General features: G+C 40.1%; 5 protein-coding genes and 3 non-coding genes across 9 annotated transcripts; all 8 read right to left on the reverse strand.

The window, feature by feature from the left end:
- Positions 1-470: 470 nt before the first annotated feature.
- LOC104745354 (rho GTPase-activating protein 4) lies at positions 471-4,474 on the reverse strand. The gene is made up of 5 exons (XM_010466558.3): positions 2,265-4,474; positions 1,710-1,830; positions 1,496-1,615; positions 1,183-1,413; positions 471-1,106 (listed from the first exon to the last, which is right to left on the reverse strand). The coding sequence occupies exons 1-5, from the start codon at positions 2,648-2,650 to the stop codon at positions 636-638; spliced, it is 1,329 nt and encodes a 442-aa protein (XP_010464860.2). The 5' UTR covers positions 2,651-4,474; the 3' UTR covers positions 471-635.
- Positions 4,475-4,865: 391 nt separating this feature from the next.
- On the reverse strand, positions 4,866-6,263 carry LOC104745355 (putative small nuclear ribonucleoprotein G). Its single transcript, XM_010466559.3, has 4 exons — positions 5,841-6,263; positions 5,669-5,691; positions 5,190-5,311; positions 4,866-5,075 (listed from the first exon to the last, which is right to left on the reverse strand). Exons 1-4 carry the CDS (start codon positions 5,873-5,875, stop codon positions 5,016-5,018), a joined length of 240 nt encoding a protein of 79 aa, XP_010464861.1. The 5' UTR covers positions 5,876-6,263; the 3' UTR covers positions 4,866-5,015.
- On the reverse strand, positions 6,106-6,177 carry TRNAP-CGG (transfer RNA proline (anticodon CGG)). The gene has a single exon. It is a non-coding gene; the product is annotated as a tRNA-Pro (tRNA).
- A 601-nt stretch (positions 6,264-6,864) lies between the features above and the next one.
- On the reverse strand, positions 6,865-8,396 carry LOC104745357 (small ribosomal subunit protein uS11y). The gene is made up of 6 exons (XM_010466562.3): positions 8,246-8,396; positions 7,833-7,955; positions 7,684-7,729; positions 7,523-7,608; positions 7,302-7,431; positions 6,865-7,186 (listed from the first exon to the last, which is right to left on the reverse strand). Exons 1-6 carry the CDS (start codon positions 8,246-8,248, stop codon positions 7,119-7,121), a joined length of 456 nt encoding a protein of 151 aa, XP_010464864.1. The 5' UTR covers positions 8,249-8,396; the 3' UTR covers positions 6,865-7,118.
- Positions 8,397-8,898: 502 nt separating this feature from the next.
- LOC104745356 (cyclin-B1-3-like) lies at positions 8,899-10,951 on the reverse strand. Its single transcript, XM_010466560.3, has 6 exons — positions 10,791-10,951; positions 10,551-10,696; positions 10,227-10,466; positions 10,036-10,137; positions 9,359-9,945; positions 8,899-9,265 (listed from the first exon to the last, which is right to left on the reverse strand). The coding sequence occupies exons 1-6, from the start codon at positions 10,828-10,830 to the stop codon at positions 9,121-9,123; spliced, it is 1,260 nt and encodes a 419-aa protein (XP_010464862.2). The 5' UTR covers positions 10,831-10,951; the 3' UTR covers positions 8,899-9,120.
- A 5,778-nt stretch (positions 10,952-16,729) lies between these two features.
- On the reverse strand, positions 16,730-16,815 carry LOC147926283 (small nucleolar RNA Z266). The gene has a single exon (XR_015583343.1). It is a non-coding gene; the product is annotated as a small nucleolar RNA Z266 (small nucleolar RNA).
- Positions 16,816-16,868: 53 nt separating this feature from the next.
- Positions 16,869-16,973, reverse strand: LOC147926284 (small nucleolar RNA Z266). The gene has a single exon (XR_015583342.1). It is a non-coding gene; the product is annotated as a small nucleolar RNA Z266 (small nucleolar RNA).
- A 1,128-nt stretch (positions 16,974-18,101) lies between these two features.
- On the reverse strand, positions 18,102-20,127 carry LOC104745359 (vacuolar protein sorting-associated protein 55 homolog). Of its 2 annotated transcripts, none has more exons than XM_010466565.3 (4): positions 19,949-20,127; positions 19,490-19,541; positions 18,628-18,752; positions 18,102-18,542 (listed from the first exon to the last, which is right to left on the reverse strand). In XM_010466565.3, exons 2-4 carry the CDS (start codon positions 19,520-19,522, stop codon positions 18,359-18,361), a joined length of 342 nt encoding a protein of 113 aa, XP_010464867.2. In that variant the 5' UTR covers positions 19,523-19,541; positions 19,949-20,127; the 3' UTR covers positions 18,102-18,358. The 2 variants fall into 2 exon arrangements, with proteins under 2 accessions (XP_010464867.2, XP_010464866.2); XM_010466564.3 differs by having other exon boundaries at positions 19,643-20,119.
- Between the last annotated feature and the right edge of the window lie 521 nt (positions 20,128-20,648).

The raw sequence follows: 20,648 nt of genomic DNA on the forward strand, positions 1-20,648 counted from the left end.
ATTCGATCTTGGTTATAGTAACTGCGACTACAACGAAGAAGATGGGCATGAAGCATGAAGCCAATTGTATTAGAGCGGTTAGTGAACCAATGCTCACTGCCCATTTTGGAAAAGAGATTATCGATACCTTATTTGATAAGTATGCACACCATGTGACTCAGCATGCCAACTGCAGGAACAAAACGTCTGTCAGTCATGTCGTTTCGTTGACTAAGAAATATTCAACTTCTGTGATGTTTTTCATTTGTTTCCTTCAATAATTTCCAAGACCTGCCACTCTCAAGTCTCAATGTAACGACGATGTAATGCTTCATGCTTGTCTAGTTGTCTTGGAAAAAAGAGTGTGATTGTAAGTTTCTAATATGTTCTGTTTTAATTTTAAGATCTTTTGTTTACATCTACAGTCGTTAATATATATGACGATAATTCTGCAAAAGTTGCAGATTCTTAACATAAAACCTTAAGCAGAATGCAGAAGCTTATCTTTTTCAAAATTATATGCAGAGACGTAGCATTTCTTGATACACAAGCAACCATCATCAAAATTTAAAAGCATCATCCATCCATCCATCCCACAAAACCCAAATCAAGAAAATCCAAAAGTTGGATAAAAAACAACAACTATTCACCTTTCCTCATCGCCAAGCTTCGAATAGCTCAACTCTGTAATTCACGCGTCCGACAATACTATTCGCTTTAGACATGGTTGTTGTAGTCTTCTTCCTCTGCTCCTCCCAATCATTGTGTTTCTGTCCATAACCTCCATTATTACAGCTTTTCACCTGAGAAGACTTTATGCCAACAAGTTCTGGATTTTCTACAGATTCTTCTTCTTCTTCTTCTTCTTCTTCTTCATCTGCAGACACTTCTTTGTCTTTCATCTCGGCCTCAGAGCTGTCTAAAGCTTCATCCTTGTTAGCTTTCATGAGATGCAACAGTTGTCTACTGCTGCTCTGATCACCATTATGGTCCCGAGGACTTGGATTTGAGGCTGGAACCAACCTGTCTCGAGATTCTTTCCGGTCTTTAAGCGTCTTCACAATAAGTGTTTTAAGAAAGTTCATAACTTGCACAGCATACATGAGAGCCGTCAATGGATCCAACATCTGCAATTTTGACTGATGTCATTTACCAAAAACGTACACATAAAACAATCATAAGAGATACATTCGAAACACTAACCTGAGTCATGTTAGGTGCAAAAACCATTGCAATGTTGCGAGCATTCATCTTATTAAGTTGTTCCATCTCGACAACATCAGCCATTAGATTGATAGCCCAATCTAACAAAGAAGCTTCAGTTGAAGGAAGAAGCCTTACAAGCTCCACACACTCATCTTCACTCTCAGACTCCATTACTTGCTCTGGTGAGAGCGAATCCAGAACACCACTCGGAAGTTCCCTAAACCAAGCCTAGAAGAAAAACCAAAATTCAAGAAAAAAGTAAAAAGAAACAACACCTTTATGATCGTTGGGAAGTTCACAGGTTTTTTACCTTAATGAGACTTGCTAGGCAGTGGACATCAATGTTATCAGGTATAACACCTTTATTCAACTCTTCCCTTATGTATTCCTCTTGAGCATTCTCACCATTAATCCTGAAAATTCCTTCTACCTATATACAACAAACGAAACAAATAAATCTTTATTAACCCATTGTCGCAAAACCGGATGAAAAAATTGGTATAAACATGCAGATTAACACTTACCCGCAACCCGCCTCTACTGTACAAGTGACTCTGCATCATCAAAAGTATTGTAGGCACGATGTTCCCTCTAGTATCATAAGATAGCTGCATTGACTCGGTAGAGACTCCAAACACGGTAGCACTGCATTTACAAACACAGTCTTAATCAGCTTCTGCTCGAACAAAAGAGTAAAACTATCTATCTACTCACTCAAGAGCGTTGACTAACCATGCACATTGTAAGAAAACAAGAAATTTTGATTCAAGAACATCAAAGTTGGCAAAGAGTTGAGAAAATGTAAATCACACAAGAAGTCCTTAATCTATCTACCTCACTCAAGATCCTTAAACAAACCATCTACTTGATAAAAGGTATCATCCAAACTCATAGAACATAAGGGATTTGATTCAAGAACATCAAAAATGTCAGGGGCTACACTAATCGCAAGTAGAATCATTTCAGAGGATATAGAAACTAAACCACAGACACTAATTGGTTCCTTATAATTGATTAAAGCATTTAAACAACAAACTCAATCACCAAATAAAAATCGATAAGGGACTAAAAAAACGAACCTTGCGCTAGGAGCACGTCTGGGGACTTCAGGTTCAAACTCAACAGGCAAACCGAGAAAGCCATGGAAACGATCAAAGGTGACATGAGCGACATGCCTAACATCAGTAGGAACACCAATCTCCATAGAACAAAGATCTTCTTCACCAACACAGCCACCAATCACAGACCTTCTAATAGCAGAAACAAGAATCTCCAATGCAGAGGAAAGCTCGAATCTTTCTCTTTCTTTCTCGCTTCTCTCCTCTTCCTCTTCCTCTTGAGAAATGTTAAAAGGAGAATGTGGGTCTCTGTTACAATCATTGCCACCACATGATGTAGAAGAAGAAGAAGAGCTTGAAGGTGAAGGGAAATGGCATGATTGGCTTGATTTTAGTACTTTGGCCATTATCTCAAAGGATAATCCAAAATAAAAATCAAATCTTGGAGTGATGGGTACTCTCTCTCTCTCTCTCTCTCTCTCTCTCAATGAGAAGAAACAGTGAAGGAGAGGTCAAAATCAATAGAGCTATAAAGAATCAATCTTTAATAAGAAACAAAATTCAGAGAAAAAAACCTAGAAAATTGGATTAGTAAATGGGAGTAATTAATGATTTGCTTTGGTTTCTGTTGGGAAAAAAAAAAGATTAAAACTTTTTTTTTTGGGTATTACTAAGAGACGCGTAGAGTTGAATTGAAGAAAGGGTTTTAGTTGGTGGCTTTGTAATTATCACACTTCAATCTTTCTTTCTTGCTTCTTCGTATTGTATACACAACAGCACAAGTCGTGGCTCACAGAAGAGATAAAGAGAGAGATAGGTGGAGGTTGGTGAGAGAGAAGATGAAGAGATTATTAACAAGGAAGATGAAGGTCGAGCTGTCTTTTTTCTTTTTCTTTGCTGTGTTCCTTTTTGTAATGGTGTCTCTCTCTCTTTAAGGAAAAAGTATCTAAAGTAGATAGTATGTAATAACTTTTTGTTTCTATGTGAGATGATATCAAATATACTATCTACTAGGATAATTCACAATTCTAATTCTGACTATTATTAAATAACTCCGTTTTGTTATGTTCCCATACTGGAGATATATTATCTATGACAAAGTCAAACACACTTGTAAAAGAAGTAATCTACCATAATATTCAGTTGAGAGCAAATGGTAAAAGAATTTTATCTACAATAAGACTAGTCTTATGTTACTTGGTAACCTAATCACAACTAATCTTCCCAGAACAAATATGGCATTACACAAAAATAAAAAAGTGGAATAGGAATGATAGTTAAGTTAGTTGAAAATTCACATAATAATAAATTTTCTATGTTTTTTTGGTCGAATTTGAATACAAAATTTTAATCCATGCAAATTGTGAATAATTTACATTTTCCGTAGTTGTTAAATCATTGTGGGAGTTTATTTGCCTAATGATAATATAAACGATGTGTCTTAAATCAGTCAAAAACCAATTTTGATCAAAAATGTGATTGATATATTATAGCCAAAAGAAAAGGATGGTGAAGTTTTATTGAACAACTTGTATAATAATCCAAAGTGAATATTTTAGTAACCTGCAATGGTCCACGAGAATAAATATATCAAGTTAGTTTACGTTTTCATGGAATAGTTGTTACCGTTAGAATTTAGAAAGAAGCAATCTCTCAGACTCTCTCTAGCCTCTTCCCAAAAACTAAAGAGAAAAGAATCAAAGAGAGAGGAAATAAAGTGAAGTTGGTGGAAGTTCTTTTTGGATTAGTTGTAAATCCATGTGTTTTAAATTTTCTAATCAAACTTTTGCTATATTAGTTAGAGATACCCCGACCACGAATGTTTAAATAAAAACACACATCAAATTGTAAATGACAAAACACAAATACCTACTTTTTCTACCAATAAAGTACATCGAGTCATGGTTAGATAGATGTGTATCATAAGTTTTTGTTGATTTATAGAACAAGAAAGAGGAATGTAAGTTGGAAACTAATACCACCCCACGTGTGTGTATGTGCCGACGACGACCCACGTGCCGAACATTCCGTTGTGATTACGTGTTGTTGTTGTTGTTGCTGTTTTATTGGAGATAGTCAGATTTAGATTTAGATTATATGGATGGTACCGTATCATCATCATTTCAATTGCCTTGCAAACAATACTTCGTGGGGCACATGCTTCCTTGATTCCTTCCACTTTCACTTCTCTTTTCTCGTTTACTCTATTATTCCCTTTTTCTTTTCGCTTCTGCTTATTCACGAAACATCTTTATCATAATAACAGAGGAGCCAAACGGCACAATCATGATCTAATTAGAGAAAGATGGGTAAAAAAACTAAAGGTTTTGAGGATTAGTGATAAAAGCAAGCAAAAGAAAACGACCGTTGGAGCTCGTTTACCCAAAATTCAGATCTTTACAACAAAAAGTATTTTACTTTGTGTAAGGTTTGGCCCAATCAAAGTTAGCTTTTCCCTTGAATCTCATTTGTAGAGTTGTGTAGCAATGCATAAAAATTGTTGGACCAAAGATGTAACCCTATGAGGAATATAATTGGACACAATTGGACAGTATATCCAGATCTAGCCAAGGGTTAAAAAAAAAAGAAGACTTCAGAGCATAAGCAGGAGTGAGACAGAAGTGAAGGGAGTCAAAGAAGTTGAATATCATCAAGTTAAACTTCTTCAAGATCCATACATGCCAAGTACAAGAGAGCAAACTAAGTCAAACTCATATTACAGAAGATGATTGAGATTGAGAATACTGGTGGTGCAAAGCAAAGTAATCAAAGCTAAGATCTTCCAACTGGTTCAAGAGCCTCAACAGTGACAATGCTGTTTCCTCTAATCACCTGCATCCAGGAAATATAATATGTTAAAAACAGAACAGATGATGGATGAATACATCCAGAACATTCTCTGGTATCTTCCAAAAGTGAAGACAAAGAGAGATAGAGAAAACGTACCACCATCCCAATGTCAGTCTTGTCATCACCATTGACTTGAACAGTGTTATCCACAACAAGATTCATAAACTGATCAAACCCACGGAGAGTTCCAACTACCGTTCGGTTGGCATTAAGCTTAACTACAATTGGAGGGGAAACACACAAAAAAAAAAATGAGACAATAACTTCTCTTGACCATAACCATTTACCAAAAGAAACAAATGTTCAATAATAAAAGGCATTAGAAGAAACAAAACCAAATAATCCATAAACCATCCTGCTGCAACTTTGACTAAACCAATTGTAATCAATGAGAAGAGACTATGCTATGTACTATGTGATACTTGTTCTATTGATATGAATTGAAATGCAATACATATCTTCACTAAACATCGCTATTAGGTTCAAGAGTTTGAAGCAATTCACAGCAAGAGACTAGGTAAAAACACTGAAACACTTCAAAAAAAAAAAGAGAGAGGGAGATGGGAGGAGCTTACTTTGGAGTTTCTTGTCCATGTACCTGGAATTACATGAAACGAACGAAGAACAAAAATCAGAAACACTCAAACACGAAGCTCGATTTGAAACTAAAACATCTGGATGTAGAGAAAAAAATCCCAAACAAAAAAATCCAAAACAGAGAGATTGAAGTAGCGGAGAGAAACTTACTTCTTCAGATCCGGAGGCTGACCTGATCGACTCATACTTGCAGATTCGGAGAAGACGTAGACGAAGAAGAAGGAGAGATTTAGGGTTTTTTTCTCAGCTATGAACACACTCTTTCGCTCTACTAATTCGATTCCACAGAAAACAAAACAAAACAAAAGAATGAAAATAAAGTCGGTCTGGAATTCTAGAGGTTAAGCGGCATCGTTTCAAGGCCCAAATCGCTAAAAAGGCTTGTTGTAATATGATTTATAAAATTAAAACAGACGGGGTGTTCCGAGAATCGAACTCGGGACCTCTCGCACCCGAAGCGAGAATCATACCACTAGACCAAACACCCTCTGTGAACAAAGGGAGATATAGAATATTATTAACCAAAAACCTTAATAGAATACACCAAACTTGAATTTGAAACCATGATCTGACAAAAGGTCTAAGTCAGCATTTCTCGTTCATGTAGAGTCTCATATGTAAGATGTGTACAAAAAAACAAATAAAAGTTCCAAATTCCAATCACTTGCTAGTTGCTACATAAACATGTTTAACTTGCTTGGAAGCAAACACAAAAATCAGACCTGGTTTTGGACACTTCTTTCTGCAGTTAACCAGACCTGTGTATCAAATCCAACATTTACAAACTTCAACCAATTTCCACTGCTGATTAAAAACATCTAGCCAACACTGGAGGATGCCTAGACATGGCTGTGCATTAGTTTGAAGGTGAGTTAGGTTAATAACAATGAACCTTTGGAGCTTAAAAGAAACAAAAGGAACAGCACTAATCAAACAATCTCTCCGTTCGTAGTAAATTGTATTCACCACACATCAACTCTTTTTCATTATAAATAAATTGATTGCATTCTAGTTGAATTATTGATTTCAAAAACGCATTATGATAACAATCTAGATTGGTTTGGTTACAGATCCATGACAGAAAAAATTATCAAAAACTGCATGCGACTTTGTAGTCTGGTTTGAAAAGGCACCCATCGCATAAGGGATTCTATGATCTGAAGTTGAAAAGAGATTAAGAGAGAAATGCAAAATAGCAATACACAAAATAACAGTAATACAAAGTGATCAATCACTCACTATCATTTTTTCTCATTACCAAAAAAAAACTCCAAATACAATGTCGAAGAAAAACACAGCTTATAACGTTCTTGAAGCAACTGGAAAGATAAACTGGAGAGAGACAAAACTAACTTCGAAGTGTACCCAAGAAAATACAGAGAGAGTCAAGGGCACAATTGAACGATGATGATGGGCCACATCGTGAAATCAGAGTCTTCTTCCTCTTCGTCCACCCTTTCGGCGTGTACTGTCTGTGGGAACCGGAGTCACATCCTCTGCAAAATACATTCAAGAACGATTCAGTTTTCATGACCAATCAAAAGTAACAATTTGTTGTCTACACACACACAAAAAAAAAAAAAAGACAATGAAATTCAGATTCTATGTTACCTATACGACCAATCTTCATGCCAGAACGGGCAAGAGCTCTGAGAGCAGACTGAGCACCAGGACCTGGAGTCTTGGTTTTGTTTCCTCCAGTAGCACGGAGCTTCACATGAATGGCTGTGATGCCAAGCTCCTGTAACAACATATAGACATTAGAGATTATCATCCAGAATCTCAATGTCATTAAAGAAAAAAAAATCATGAATATTGACTAATGGTCTAACCTTGCATCTTTGAGCAACATCTTGAGCTGCAAGCATAGCAGCATAAGGAGAGGACTCATCACGATCAGCCTTCACCTTCATTCCACCTACAAATTAATTTATTTAAAAAAGATTCAGATCGCATTGATCATTCCAATGTAAAGAATAGAAAGGATGCATACCGGTGATACGAACGAGAGTTTCCCTCCCGGACAGATCAGTCACATGCTGCAAAAAAAAAAAAAAGTGATTCAAAGGCAATGTCATGAACTCATTTCACAGAAGGTATAATAATCATACGAACTGTGGATCTCAAAGAGCAAAAGCTTACAATGAAAGTGTCATTGAATGAAGCAAAGATGTGAACAACACCGAACACTTGCTCTCCTTCACGAACAGTAGGTCCAAGAGTCACAGTCTCGACCTTCGGCTCCTTAGTCTTTCTCTTAGACGACTATAAACACAGAGATAGAAAGCAAAAGACATTTGAGAAACAAATTGTTCACCACTGGTCTAACCCTTATCAAACTAAGAACCAGACAAGCAAAGATCAATATCGCATATAGCTGAAACATAATTAACATCATTTGATTCATCAATTACAAAACCTAGAAAGTATAGAACATTAGAAACTAGCAAAACTTAAGGAAATAATCTCATCGCAGATCTAAGTTCCCTACAGACTAACGCAAGAAACCAAATTCTCCGGAAGAAACAAGTGTTTGGAGGAGAGAAAGAGCTTACCATGTTGAAAAATGGATGAGAAGAGACGAAACGCTTAAGGTTTTTGGATGCTCAGTGATAAACAAGAAGGCAGACACTCACGGCGCTACAAATCTTCTTTATTATAGATTAGGGTTACATCGGAGTTCCCCTAATAAATGACGTAAATACCCTCAGCCCTTTTGATTACCCAATACGTCGTCGTTTTAGTTTGATTATGCGAAAATTCTTCTTGATCTAGTTTTGTAATAAGCAAATTTGACATTTTGTGCCCTTGAGAGTAAACTGGCAATGTTAACATTGATCGTGCTTGGTCTCATGATGAACAATTTTTTTTTCAACAGATCAGTTTAATTCGAGTTTGACTCCACAGTTAATAAAGTGTTAGAATAAGGACCAAAATATAGAAGAAGAGAAGAAGAATTCATTAATACTACTTTTGAATTCATACAGAAACATTATTTCTTGGCAAGAATCCATAACATTTACATATAGTAAGAAGGTAATAGAGACTGAGCAGCAAAATTACACTTTAGGCTTAATTTTTCTTCATCTAGTTTTGTAATGAGCAAATTGTTATTTTGTGGTCCGAGACTGAGCAGCAAAATTCACCAACAAGGGTAAATTGGCAATGTTAAACATTGATCGTTGTACTTGGTCTCATGAAGAAAAACTTTTTTTGAAACAGATCAATTTTTATTCGAATTTGACTATACAGTTAATGTTGGAATCAAGACCAAAATGATTATGATATAGAAAGAGAAGAAGAATTCATTAATAATACTTTTGAATTCATACAGAAACATCATTTCATGGCATGAATCCAAAAGCTTTACATAGTAAGAAGAAGGTAATCGAGAAACTAAAGATGCAGAGTTTGCAAGACGGAGACTTGTTCAAGGAGAAGACGACAAAAGAGACTTGGCTGGTGAAATCAAAGCAACAGCACCTCTTCCAAGTCTTGAATACTTCTTAAACACACCTTGTAGCCTGCTCTCCTCAACACTCGAGTGAACGAAAGCTAAAAGCTTTGAGCAATCCCTGGTAACAACACATACAGATATAAGAGATATTAATATACAAAACATAATGAATCACAAAGTTGTTTGAAAGAAAGAAAGAAAGAAGACTAACATGAGCTGAGATTCAGAGTAGCCTGTGTGGAACTTTAGTGTATCAGTCCAAACAGGAGTCTTGTTCAAGGTGCATCTGGCTGTGTAGACAGCTGATGCAGCAAGGATGGAAGGACAGAACATCAAACTGTCGTAGTGCATCAAACCCAACTCAGCAAGAAAATGAACCATGCTCTCCAATTTCGGATCAGAACCTGATGCTTTGATGAACCTCACAAGAAACACATATGGTGTTGGAACTGTCAAGTACCATTCGAGACTTCCCAATATTGTTTTCTCCATCACTAGAATCTGTTTGCTGATGTAGGAGTTATCAGTCACGTATACCAAATCATTAACCTGAGGAGGCCAGATCTCTTCGTACTTGGAAGCAATGAGCAAAGCACTGATACCTACAAGCTGTAACTCTCTTCTAGGCACAGGTTTCAAAGACAGGAAACGATCAATGATGTTGACAGTGAGGTAGAGAGTCTCAGGGGAGAGTTCAAACTTGACATGAACTTCTACAAGCCAATCTATAAGGATTGATCTCATCTTCTCATTAATCTCAGGTTGTGTATGCATATACATCAGAGGTTTGCTCTCATTCTGCAACAAAGAACAAAGCTTGATTAAAGAACAGTTCACATAACTCATCCATAAGTATAAACAAAAGAGGGTTTTGACTATGATAAGTACCTCAACTTCTTTGTAGAAAGTGTATATATCCTCAACATATTCCACAGCAGCAAGATCATTGTCTTTGTCAACAGAATCGATATCCAAAGTCTTCGAAGCAGCCTAAGTGTGTGTATACAAATCAATCAGAACATTGCACACTATGATAACAATATGACAAAACCGAAGAATCCTTAATCAAAGAATCTAACCTTGCTACGAGCATCGAGAACCGAAGAGTAAGTAACTTTCTTATGAGACAACACAGCCGCATCACTGTTCTTACTCTCTTTAGCTTTCGCAACCTCGTTAGTATCAGGACTAATCACAATGACTTCAATAGGTTTTGACGGCTCCTTCTTATCACCGCCTCGTGGTTTCTTTTGAACCGCTCTTACAACTTCTTGTTTCTTGGTAACAACAACAACTTTAGATCCATCAAGAACTGGATCCTGCAACGAGAGAGAATACAAAAAACAAAGTAAGATTTAAGAATCTCTGAGTCACAAGAGATCTGGTAAGAATAAAAAAGAGACCTTTTTATTAGCGGCGGCGGCGGCGTTCTCTAGCAACTGGGCACGGAAGTTACGAGTCATGGGTCGATTGATCTTTCCTCCATCAACACCGGGAAGAGAATCGATGTTTCCAATGTCACCAAGAGCACGACGGTTCTTGGGTTCACCTGAATTTTTTCACATAAAGCAACCAAATCAACAACGGAATTGGTCAATTAGGACCCAAAAGAAAAAGAACAAAGATTGATCGGCGAAACAAACCTCTAACGGGTTGAGGACGAAGAACAGGTCTAGTCGGCATGATCTTTTTTTCTCTGTCGGTGTTTTTCAAAGACTCTTTTATATTTTCTCTGTAGAGAGAATCTGAAAGTATATGAGAAGAGGGATGAGAGATTGATTAAGGGGAAGAGAGGAGAGGAGCGGAGCCAATAAAGCATAATTTGGCAACGGTCAAATGATAAGCGGGATTAGATTTCTAGCCGTTGGATGATAAACTTCGAATCTAACGGTGGATGAGTGAGTTTTGTTTATTTGTCTTTTTTTTAACCCGTTCTCTCTCTCTCTCCCAAAGTTACCGTTGGACTGTAACGAAAATTCACACTTTTTAAAAAAATGACCAGGTCTGAGTTTTAATTACAGGTTTATTTCTTTCCGTTAATGTCAAGGTTTGGAGTTTTAATTCGAATCAAATGAAGATTCTATTCTATAATTGTTTTTTTTATGGGTCAAAGCAAGGCTTTCATTTATTTTTGAATATATACCTTATTTGCTCAACAAAATGGCTCCAGAGAGACCTTTACACAATTCATGTAATGATTTGAAAGATTTGGTAGTTCAATTTTCATCGGTTTGAATTCATATTTTGCTTACAAGAAATTATTTTTATTTGAAGAACCAACGGAGAAAAACTTTTGTTATTAGCATTTTCTGCTTAACGTTTTAAGAAAAATAGAATTACGCATAATTTTCTGTTTAAGTAATGGATAAAACTTGAGCATCTTGCGAGAACCCTCCAAATAGCCGAAACCTGACAAGTCAATGGCCGAAAACCTGACAAGTCAATCCGTAGATGAAGAAAATTTTCAACACAAATGCATATGGCCGTCAGCGCGGTGCCCGAGCTAGAAAAGGTTTTGGAGGAGGTGAAGCGTTCTCCATTCACCGCACACATCTCGGATGTTTGAGCTCGGTACTCCAGCAAAACCAAAATATCGCCCTCAACAGTACAACATACCTGAAACTCTACCTCAAATCAATGAGTCTCCACGTTCACCACTCATTACTTTACTCTTGAGGAGGAAGACGCCAGAAGCTGTCAGCTCTTGGCCGAAAATCTAACCGTGAAGCACTAAACTGGTTCTCTCGACTCAAGTCCAACTCTATCGACAATTATAGAGCGCTCACAGTTGTGTTCATTCAACACCACTCAATTTTCAGGATTAAAGGCGCCTCGAACGCTGCCTTACAAACTCTAGAAAGGTCTCAAGACCGTTGATTCCAGAATGGTGGTGACTTCTTTGCGCAGCTAGGCACATACGAGGACGACGCGGGTTGAATAGCATGCTCGGTGCGCACTCGGAGCGTGCTTCTGGTGCGAGGGTCTATGGTGCACGTAGAGGGTGGTCTTGGTGCGGTGACTATCAGCGGGTGACGCTTGATGCTTGACTTCTGAGCACGAGTGGTGCGCCATCGGACGGTGTTTTGATGAGATTCGGTGCTCCTTCGTCACTGATTGCTTGATCGGTTTTGCAAGGTTGGTGGAGAATGATGAGTACTGTTTGCTCAAGAAGGTTTTGGACAAACCCGGTGAAGATTATCCTGCTTGGTGAAATCCATCCAAGGGGAAAAGCGCACGATCAGCGCTGTGAGTAGGAATGCGCAAAGGAAGAGGATGCAGGAAGCTATTTCTCGAGAATCTATCAGGCGAAGCGCTGAACTAGTTTTCAAAACTGGAGGCCAATTTGATTGATAGCTACGGGTATCTACGAGAGCTTTTATTCAGCATCACTTGTGTTAAATGCACATGCCCGCTTCAAACGCCAACTTGTGGACAATGTACCAGAAACCCAATTAATCGTTGTACTTGTGTACTTGTGGACAATGTACCAGAAACCTAATTAATCGTTGCAGACCTTTATGGATAGATTCAAAAGCGTCATAAGCGACAAGTGATGTTTAAGAAATTATTCTAAAATTAATGGGGATGAATCAGACCTGGTCATTTTATTAACGTAGAATTTCAAATGAGATCTAAGCGGAGTTAATACGGTAATAATTGCTCTTTTCTATCTGATTGCCAAGATTTTGGATCCAAAACTCTGACAATGACATTTGAAATTTATAGTGGGTCACTGAACTAGGGTCTCCTCTGTCTTTTCCACAAATGACAATTTTGCCCCTACGGCCAAATGGGCCAGATCTATGACTTTAGGCCCTAAACTTCTTGAGAATCTCCTCCACAAGGTAATTTCTCCTTCTCTCGCTTCCTTATCTTCTTCTATTTTTACTTTATTTTTGGATGTATGGTTCTTGGTTTAGCCGATCATGGCTTCTCGCCGCCTGCCATGGCCTCCTCGCCGGACGTGGTCCTCCACCGCCGGTTACGGCCTCCTCTCGCCCAGCTCTTCCGTCATCGTGTGCCGCCAGCCGTTCTCCAGACGCCCAGCCCTTCTCGTCATGTGGTGGCTTTGTTCTCGCCAGATCCGACCGAGACTGTGAGGGGTCTCGGCCCAAGTGCCACTACGTCGTGGATGATTCCTTGCCACCGCCGTCCCTTCTCTGTTGGCCGCATCTCTTATCTAGCCGCAACTCGTATCTGGCCGAGACCGTTAGGCGTCTCGGTCCAATCGTCGATCGGGTCATGATGGTGCTTTGCCGGATGGATGATAGGTCGCCCGACTGAGGAGATAGTGTGCTCGAGAATTAGCTGTGGCGTGTTTGACTTGCGGGAATAGCATGCTAGTCTCGCACAGATGGCGAGGTCATATCGCACGGGTGGTGAGTTCGTTCCGTGCAGGTGGTGAGCTGGCATCGCGCAGGTGGCGTGACACTATCAAGAGACTTGTGCGGAGTGACGTGTTGAATGGGAATGGGAGCGTGTGCAACTTATCGTTATGTGATGCGTGGTCTTCTCAGAGGTCTCGGCGATGTGGTGTCGAGACAACGCAGTGGAAGTCCGCGTATGAGTGCTTTCGATTTTAGGCGAGATGGCTTGCTCGTATGTGTTGGCGAGATCAAGGTGACGAGTACAAGGGTTGGCGAGCTCGGGGCTTAACGAGATCGATGTTGCGGGTTCGAGATCGGCGAGCTCCGTATTGTGGATTTGAGATTGTCTCCGCGCGTAGCTTCGATGGCCTTGGCGAGATGGCGCAGCGAGATGGAGTGATGGGCTCCGTTTGGTGGTATGCTCAAGGATTTGTCCTGGTGTCTCGGTTTCCTGGTCGTGGTCAAGGCTCATACCGCCGAGACTCTGTGAGATGGAGGCTTTTGGTGACGAGGTGATGTGGTGACGCAATAGACATCGTACGGGAACACGTATTTTTAGTGGCAAGGTTGCGCGCAGGTCCTGATATGAGGACGTGCTGATGGCGCAGAGACTCGAGAGATGGCTGAAGTGTCATTGCGTGCTCGAGACAAGTTTCGATATATCGATTCGTGCTAAGGTGTGATGGTATGGCAAGATATGACGGTACGATATTCGAGACAGTACAATATGCGGGATAGTGATGGTTCGCAGTGTGTTGTATGCAGATAACTTTGTTGTCGCTCCAATACTGACTGGTTGTCTGGTTGGTTTTGCCTTGCGCCATGGCTTCAGGAGATGATGTCTTTGGTGATGTTCTGGAAGAGCTTGGAGATGATCAGTATAGCGCGCTAGAGAGGTTTCGACGACACTAGACCGGTTTAATGGGAGACTGCCTGATGCCATGTTATGCTGATTGGTATGACCAACTTCGTCGAACAAATCAGCATAGCACGGCATCGGGCAGTCTCTTTGTGTCGTCAAAACTTCTCTTTAGCGCGCGATACTGATCATCTCCAAACTCTTCCGGAACATCACCAAATACATTATCTCCTCAAGTCATGAGGCGAAACCTTGCAAAACCAACCATGCAACCGCTCAATATTGGAACGACAAATCACAACGAAAACGCCAATATACGAGATAAATCGATTACACCAGGGTTCTCTGTGTACTACACACTGCGCACAATCACCGTCCCGCGTACTGTACTGTCTCGCTTTCCACACTTTGCGGCGTACTGTCATATCTCGCCACTAAAAATAAGCACTCCTGTACATATCCATTGCGTCGCCTCATCACCAAAAGCCACGATCTCGCAGAGTCTCGACGGTATAAGCCTTGACCTCGCCAAGGCGCCAATTCTCGAAACATGACCTTGACCTCGCTAAGTCTTGAACATGCCGATTGGACAAACACCTTCAACATATACGCAGACTAGTCACCTCGCCCTGGACCACCACGCGGACAAATTACCTCCACTTCGACATGCCCCGGAAAGATAATGGCGCCGCCAAGTCGTCACGCTACCTCCCGCACATCCCGCGCGTCCATGACCATCGCAACATCACCAAAGTCTAACTCGTTTCCGAATCAAGACACGCGCGCGACCAACTTTGACAAACGCACTAGTCAACCACGCGTCACGACCTCGAGGACGCACCGAGATAACTATCACGTCATACCATCTCACCACGCCATCTCGCCATCTCGCCATACCATCTCACCACGCCATCTCGCCATCTCGCCCCGCCATCTCGCCATACCGTCATCGCCGAGCTTCAAATATGATCTGCCCCAACATCATACCTCATGACTCTCTCGATAGTATCCCGCAAGCACGTCGCGAGTTCGCCACAGCTACATCACGAGCACGCCATCTCCTTCAAAACAAGCGCGTCGTCATTCCGCCAACACGATCGGGGTGGAAGCTGGACCAAGACGCCTAACGGTCTAGTCCAGGTCTGGTGAGCAAGGGGACCAGCGCGTCGAGACATCACGATCACACCGTCTCCTTCAAATCAAGCGCGTCGTCATTCTGCCAACACGATCGAGGTAGAAGCTGGACCAAGACGCCTAACGGTCTAGTCCAGGTCTGGCGAGCAAGGGGACCAGCGCGTCGAGACATCACGAGCACGCTGTCTCCTTCAAAACAAGCGCCTCGTCATTCCGCCAACACGATCGGGGTGGAAGCTGGACCAAGACGCCTAACGGTCTAGTCCAGGTCTGGCGAGCAAGGGGACCAGCGCGTCGAGACATCACGAGCACACCGTCTCCTTCAAATCAAGCGCGTCGTCATTCTGCCAACACGATCGAGGTAGAAGCTGGACCAAGACGCCTAACGGTCTAGTCCAGGTCTGGCGAGCAAGGGGACCAGCGCGTCGAGACATCACGAGCACGCTGTCTCCTTCAAAACAAGCGCCTCGTCATTCCGCCAACACGATCGGGGTGGAAGCTGGACCAAGACGCCTAACGGTCTAGTCCAGGACTGTCTGGCGAGCAAGGGGACCAACACGTCGAGACATCACGAGCACGCGGTCTCCTTCAAAACAAGCGCGCTGTCATTCCGCCAACACGATCGGGGTGGAAGCTGGACCAAGACGCCTAACGGTCTAGTCCAGGTCTGGCGAGCAAGGGGACCAGCGCATCGAGACGCCGGATGATACCACCTTGGAGCAACAAAGCGAATCGAAAGTAGAAGCGCCATTGCGGGGCCGAGACGCCTCACGGTCTCGACCGAAGCCTACGAACGATGTTCTCGCCGGATCTTCTCAACGAAATCAGGCAACGGCGCCACAACGAGATCGAGAGACCAGGACGCCTCACGGTCCAGTGCGTCGCTTATGGCTGCGATTGTCCAGTGCGTCGCCTACGGCTGCGGATTGTCCGGTGCATCGCATACGGCCGCGGATTGTCCGGTACAGCGCCTTTGACAGAGGGGTCGTTTGGTACGGCTCCTTTGACAGCGGGACAGTTTGGTATGGCGCCTTTGACAGCATGATCGTTCTGCGCAACTCCATTGCCATTACTTTTACAGCGTAGTGTTTTTCAATGGCGTAATCAGAATATCAGATAAGCAAAATAGACATGTAACAAAAAGTTTCTCGATTAAATCTCATCGTTATAAACTATGTCTTTAACCAAAAGTACTTTAACGGATAATTTTGGAGATATGGGAGAGATGTCAGATAAAAATTGCCAAATAAAGTTTTTGAGTTCATGATGAAACCATTCGCACATCTAATTGAATCCTCATTCATCATCATAAAACCATTCCTCCTCCCAAAAAAAATTCCAATATAATAAAAAAAAACAAAATCGGCGAAGTCAGAAAAAATTGCCAAATAAAAGTTTTAAGCTCAAAATGGAGAAACTAATAATCTCCATTCGCACATCTAATTGAATCATCATCCTTCGCCGTGTTTTAAAAAAACAAATCAAAGAAAAAAAAACAAGTTCCATTTAAAAATACAAAAGGAGCGATCGAAAAACAATTCGTGAAGAAACAATGATGCAACTAAAAGAGAGACTTAATAAAAATAAAATAAAAACTTTCAGAACAACGATTACAAAACTAGAAGACGACGGCTAAGTCCGTGAAGAGCTTCACGAAGATATATATATATACAGATATGAAGTAGGGTTGATCTCCATGAAATTACGTTCTACCCTTATGAGGCTTATTGTTGTTAGTCCACGGGCTTAAAGGGCCTTCGGACGTATATTATTAACTTTTTTAATTATAAAATCAAGAAATAATAATTCAACTCTGTTACTAAAATCTTAAAGACAAACAAGAAAAAAAGAGGTTCGAAAGGATCATCAATTCAAGTCTAGGTCCTGGTGATGCTCTCGCACTGACACATCAAGTCAAAACGTGTGTTGCCTTTGAACTCAAATTCTCTACTTCGACATGAACTCATGCATTAATATCATCTAAAAACTGACATGGGCAATTAAAAACATGCAAAAACAAACTTCTTTATAAAGTATTAAACACAAAGTAAATTATTTGACTAGAAGTAGTCTTTTGTTCAGGAGGGAGATGGTACCAGAAACAAGTCAAGAGCATTGCAAATGTAACTACTTAATAATAATCTCTTTCTTTCCTTTTGCCCCGTTGGTTGTTGATTCGTAGTTGCACTAAACTTGGAATATACAAACAGAACAAAAGTGGGTCTCCAAGAGATCCGGAGCTAATTCTCCGTATATCACAGATTTGAGATATCCACCTTCTCCAACGTCGTAAGCTGCTTGGCCGCAATATGTCTCAAACGGTCAGTCCAATTAGATCCGCGGAAAATCGAAAACCATAGTAGCTCCCAAACCATAGCGACTTTCTTCTGTTACTATCGTTTTACAATTTTCTATATCACGAATCCAATCCTAATTAACGAGGGTCTTCTTGAAGAATCCAGTTGTGATTGAGAGGTGTGACAGACCATCTCAACATATTAGGGATTTACTCTCGTTTCTTGATATGCAAGTACCAAATCTACCTTTTTTGCTTCCTTAATTGTTCATGTACATGAAAGTAAGACTGCAGCAGATTTAAAAACCAAAACTTATAATCCTGCAACGAAAAACTGTTCCCTGAACATGTGAAACCGCATATTGTTGGCACTTCTTGTTTCCAGAAAACATTCACAATGATGAATACAACTTTTTACACAGACACTGATTGATACAAAGCTTTACAAAAGAGTGAGAAGAACACAACTTTCCTAACCACTTTTTTTTTTCTCGGGTTCATAATAACTCATACGAATCCAATTAGTAAATCACGAGCAACAAGGCTCTCTGTTACCTACCAGTCATCATCAAGACTAGCCCGGTGAAAACACATGACAGTGCAAATGAATATGAAGAACGATGTGAATTCTATGAGCATTGCACCGGTCTCGATCATATGTGCGTGCCTTAGGATGATTGGGATAGCGAGGCTCCCCACTGTCGATGCTCCCGTCAAGAACTTAGCTGCATCTATCCACCTGCGTTTTAAACGACGAGCAAATTTGGTAATCCATGTTTCATCATGTAATTCGAAGTAGCAGTAAAGTCTCTTTAGTAACTAACCCTCCACCATCCCGACTAGTAAGAAATTGGGTTGAGCCTCCTCCAAAGAACATACAAGGCATAGGCACCACTACATACATAAGTGCTGATAGCATTGGCCACCAGTTACCATATATCGCGCATGCCTGACCATCATAAACAAATAGTTATCGCTAAAGTTCTCATATGATATTATGACTATAACATGTGTTCTTATTGCATGGGACAATCAGGTACAACAAGGGAATAACAAAATATGAAAAACTGATCAGATATGTAAATCTAATGATCCATTCTTCTTCTAATCAAATTGCAAGAAAAACAAACTAGACCTATATAAGGACTTGATAGAAGTTGACGAGAGAAGATGCTTGAGTTTAGAGAAGTTTTTCAGAAAGTCTATGTCATTTAGTAAGTTAGACCCTGAGTAAGCACCTGCACCAGCTTAGCAAATAGTATACTAAAGGTCGGTTAGTGTGGGAATGTGATAAGGATAAGAATTCTAAGTGTAATATTTGGTCCAGAGCTAGTTCATCAAGATACAAGAGAGTGAAGCTCAAAACTTCAAATATGCAATAAGGTTTGAATGTAACAGTTTTTTACTTCAGAAGTATCTCGGCCAAGCATAAGATAGGCCCAAGACTCACAACTCTGTTTGGTACACCAACCAGGGTACAAAAGGAGACCCGTACCCTCAGCTCACAACCTAACAGCAAGACTAGCTTACAACTTAACTAAACAAACATGTTGATATAATAAGATTCATCTCAGTGGTTTCTCTCGGAGTATTAAAGCTTAATAAGTCATGATCTTTAAGCAAGCACAACGTATGATCGGGCTTCAAGAGTTATAAGATAAGCAGACAGCTATATAGAAAACGTACCAGGATCTGTAGGAGGATACTAGATGAAAACATGAAAGCAAGTCCAGCAAGTCTGTGAAAACCAAGAAATTATAAATCTGTAAGATCAAGAGAATACATACACTCTGATATAACAAGTCATAGTAATCAAAGAGCTTCAAGTCTTAAACTTACACTGTACCAAAAAAAAAACAGCAGATTTGAGCATTCCAGAAGCAATCCACATCGGAAAATTGAAAAAACCAAACAATGAGTGAGCTTGAACATTTCAAAAAATCCAGAAACCCTAGCTCACAAAATTAACAGATCATGAAGCACAAAAGAGCCGCAATCTGAGTAATTCAAGAATCATATCTAAAGCGTTAGGAAGAATATGAACATGGAGCAAAGGAGACAAGGAAAAGGAGCAAATCGACTTGAATCTGAATCGATTCCGTCGGGAAATGATACTTATAAGAAACAGAGGTGATTAGATTTTACCTTCGATGGTCATCGCCATGACGGTGGCGAATGAAGAAAATTCTGATTACCGGAGATTGAGTCTTGCTTGATTGATCGCCGGTGACTGTTAAAGAGAAGGCGATGATTTCGTTGTTGCTCTTGGAGAGAGAGAGAGTCGCGATTTTGGAGCAAAATCAACAATCAATGTATGACCGGCCAAAGTTGGTTTTCTCTCGTTAATCGATTTCATCCTTTTGGTTTAATTGGTTTATTTTGGTTATTATTGGGTTTCAAGGATTGTGGTCTTTGATATTAGTTATTAGTCAAAATAAAAGTATTAAAAACTAGTGATTTTTAAAAATACGATTAAAATTAGTTTACCAAGAAAAAACAACTCATTCATAAATCATATAATAGTAGGAAAATGTTTTTATAACTGAAAATTTCGAACCAAAGTTCATACCAATCATTCATCAAAAATATATGAAATGCTGAATATTGTTATTTGATGTAATCAACTACGTTTGAAACTGCATTCACAATAAACTATTCGTGAAACAACATATTAATCGAGTTGATTCGTTTCCATAACATTAGTTAGGGTATATGTGAATCCACTAAATAACTTTTTGGGACTCAAACGTCATGTTATCATTTGCTTAGTGCGTTCATGTCTGGTGGATGATTCAAAAGTGTTCATTATGATGCTATTGTGATATAACTTTACAAACTTCTCTGT

Source organism: Camelina sativa, chromosome 15, assembly GCF_030686135.1.
Source record: "Camelina sativa cultivar CO46 ecotype springtype chromosome 15, ASM3068613v1".
Taxonomy (NCBI): Eukaryota; Viridiplantae; Streptophyta; class Magnoliopsida; order Brassicales; family Brassicaceae; genus Camelina; species Camelina sativa.

What these genes read in the sequence shown, in the direction of transcription:
- LOC104745357 (XM_010466562.3), bottom strand. An exon ending in AACTCTCGTTCGTATCACCG is followed by an intron (nt 7,609 to 7,683) that starts GTATGCATCCTT and finishes ATTAATTTGTAG; the next exon opens with GTGGAATGAAGGTGAAGGCT. An exon ending in CATGAAGATTGGTCGTATAG is followed by an intron (nt 7,187 to 7,301) that starts GTAACATAGAAT and finishes TGTATTTTGCAG; the next exon opens with AGGATGTGACTCCGGTTCCC.
- LOC104745356 (XM_010466560.3), bottom strand. Translation starts at nt 10,830, where the DNA reads ATGCCGACTAGACCTGTTCTTCGTCCTCAACCCGTTAGAG. An exon ending in TCGTCCTCAACCCGTTAGAG is followed by an intron (nt 10,697 to 10,790) that starts GTTTGTTTCGCC and finishes GAAAAAATTCAG; the next exon opens with GTGAACCCAAGAACCGTCGT. An exon ending in CTTTCTACAAAGAAGTTGAG is followed by an intron (nt 9,946 to 10,035) that starts GTACTTATCATA and finishes TCTTTGTTGCAG; the next exon opens with AATGAGAGCAAACCTCTGAT.
- LOC104745355 (XM_010466559.3), bottom strand. Translation starts at nt 5,875, where the DNA reads ATGAGTCGATCAGGTCAGCCTCCGGATCTGAAGAA. An exon ending in CAGCCTCCGGATCTGAAGAA is followed by an intron (nt 5,692 to 5,840) that starts GTAAGTTTCTCT and finishes ATGTAATTCCAG; the next exon opens with GTACATGGACAAGAAACTCC. An exon ending in AGACTGACATTGGGATGGTG is followed by an intron (nt 5,076 to 5,189) that starts GTACGTTTTCTC and finishes TCCTGGATGCAG; the next exon opens with GTGATTAGAGGAAACAGCAT.
- LOC104745354 (XM_010466558.3), bottom strand. Translation starts at nt 2,650, where the DNA reads ATGGCCAAAGTACTAAAATCAAGCCAATCATGCCATTTCCCTTCACCT. An exon ending in ACAGTAGAGGCGGGTTGCGG is followed by an intron (nt 1,616 to 1,709) that starts GTAAGTGTTAAT and finishes TGTTGTATATAG; the next exon opens with GTAGAAGGAATTTTCAGGAT. An exon ending in TTGCACCTAACATGACTCAG is followed by an intron (nt 1,107 to 1,182) that starts GTTAGTGTTTCG and finishes TCAAAATTGCAG; the next exon opens with ATGTTGGATCCATTGACGGC.
- LOC104745359 (XM_010466565.3), bottom strand. Translation starts at nt 19,522, where the DNA reads ATGTTTTCATCTAGTATCCTCCTACAGATCCTG. An exon ending in GTATCCTCCTACAGATCCTG is followed by an intron (nt 18,753 to 19,489) that starts GTACGTTTTCTA and finishes TATGATGGTCAG; the next exon opens with GCATGCGCGATATATGGTAA. An exon ending in ACTAGTCGGGATGGTGGAGG is followed by an intron (nt 18,543 to 18,627) that starts GTTAGTTACTAA and finishes TTTAAAACGCAG; the next exon opens with GTGGATAGATGCAGCTAAGT.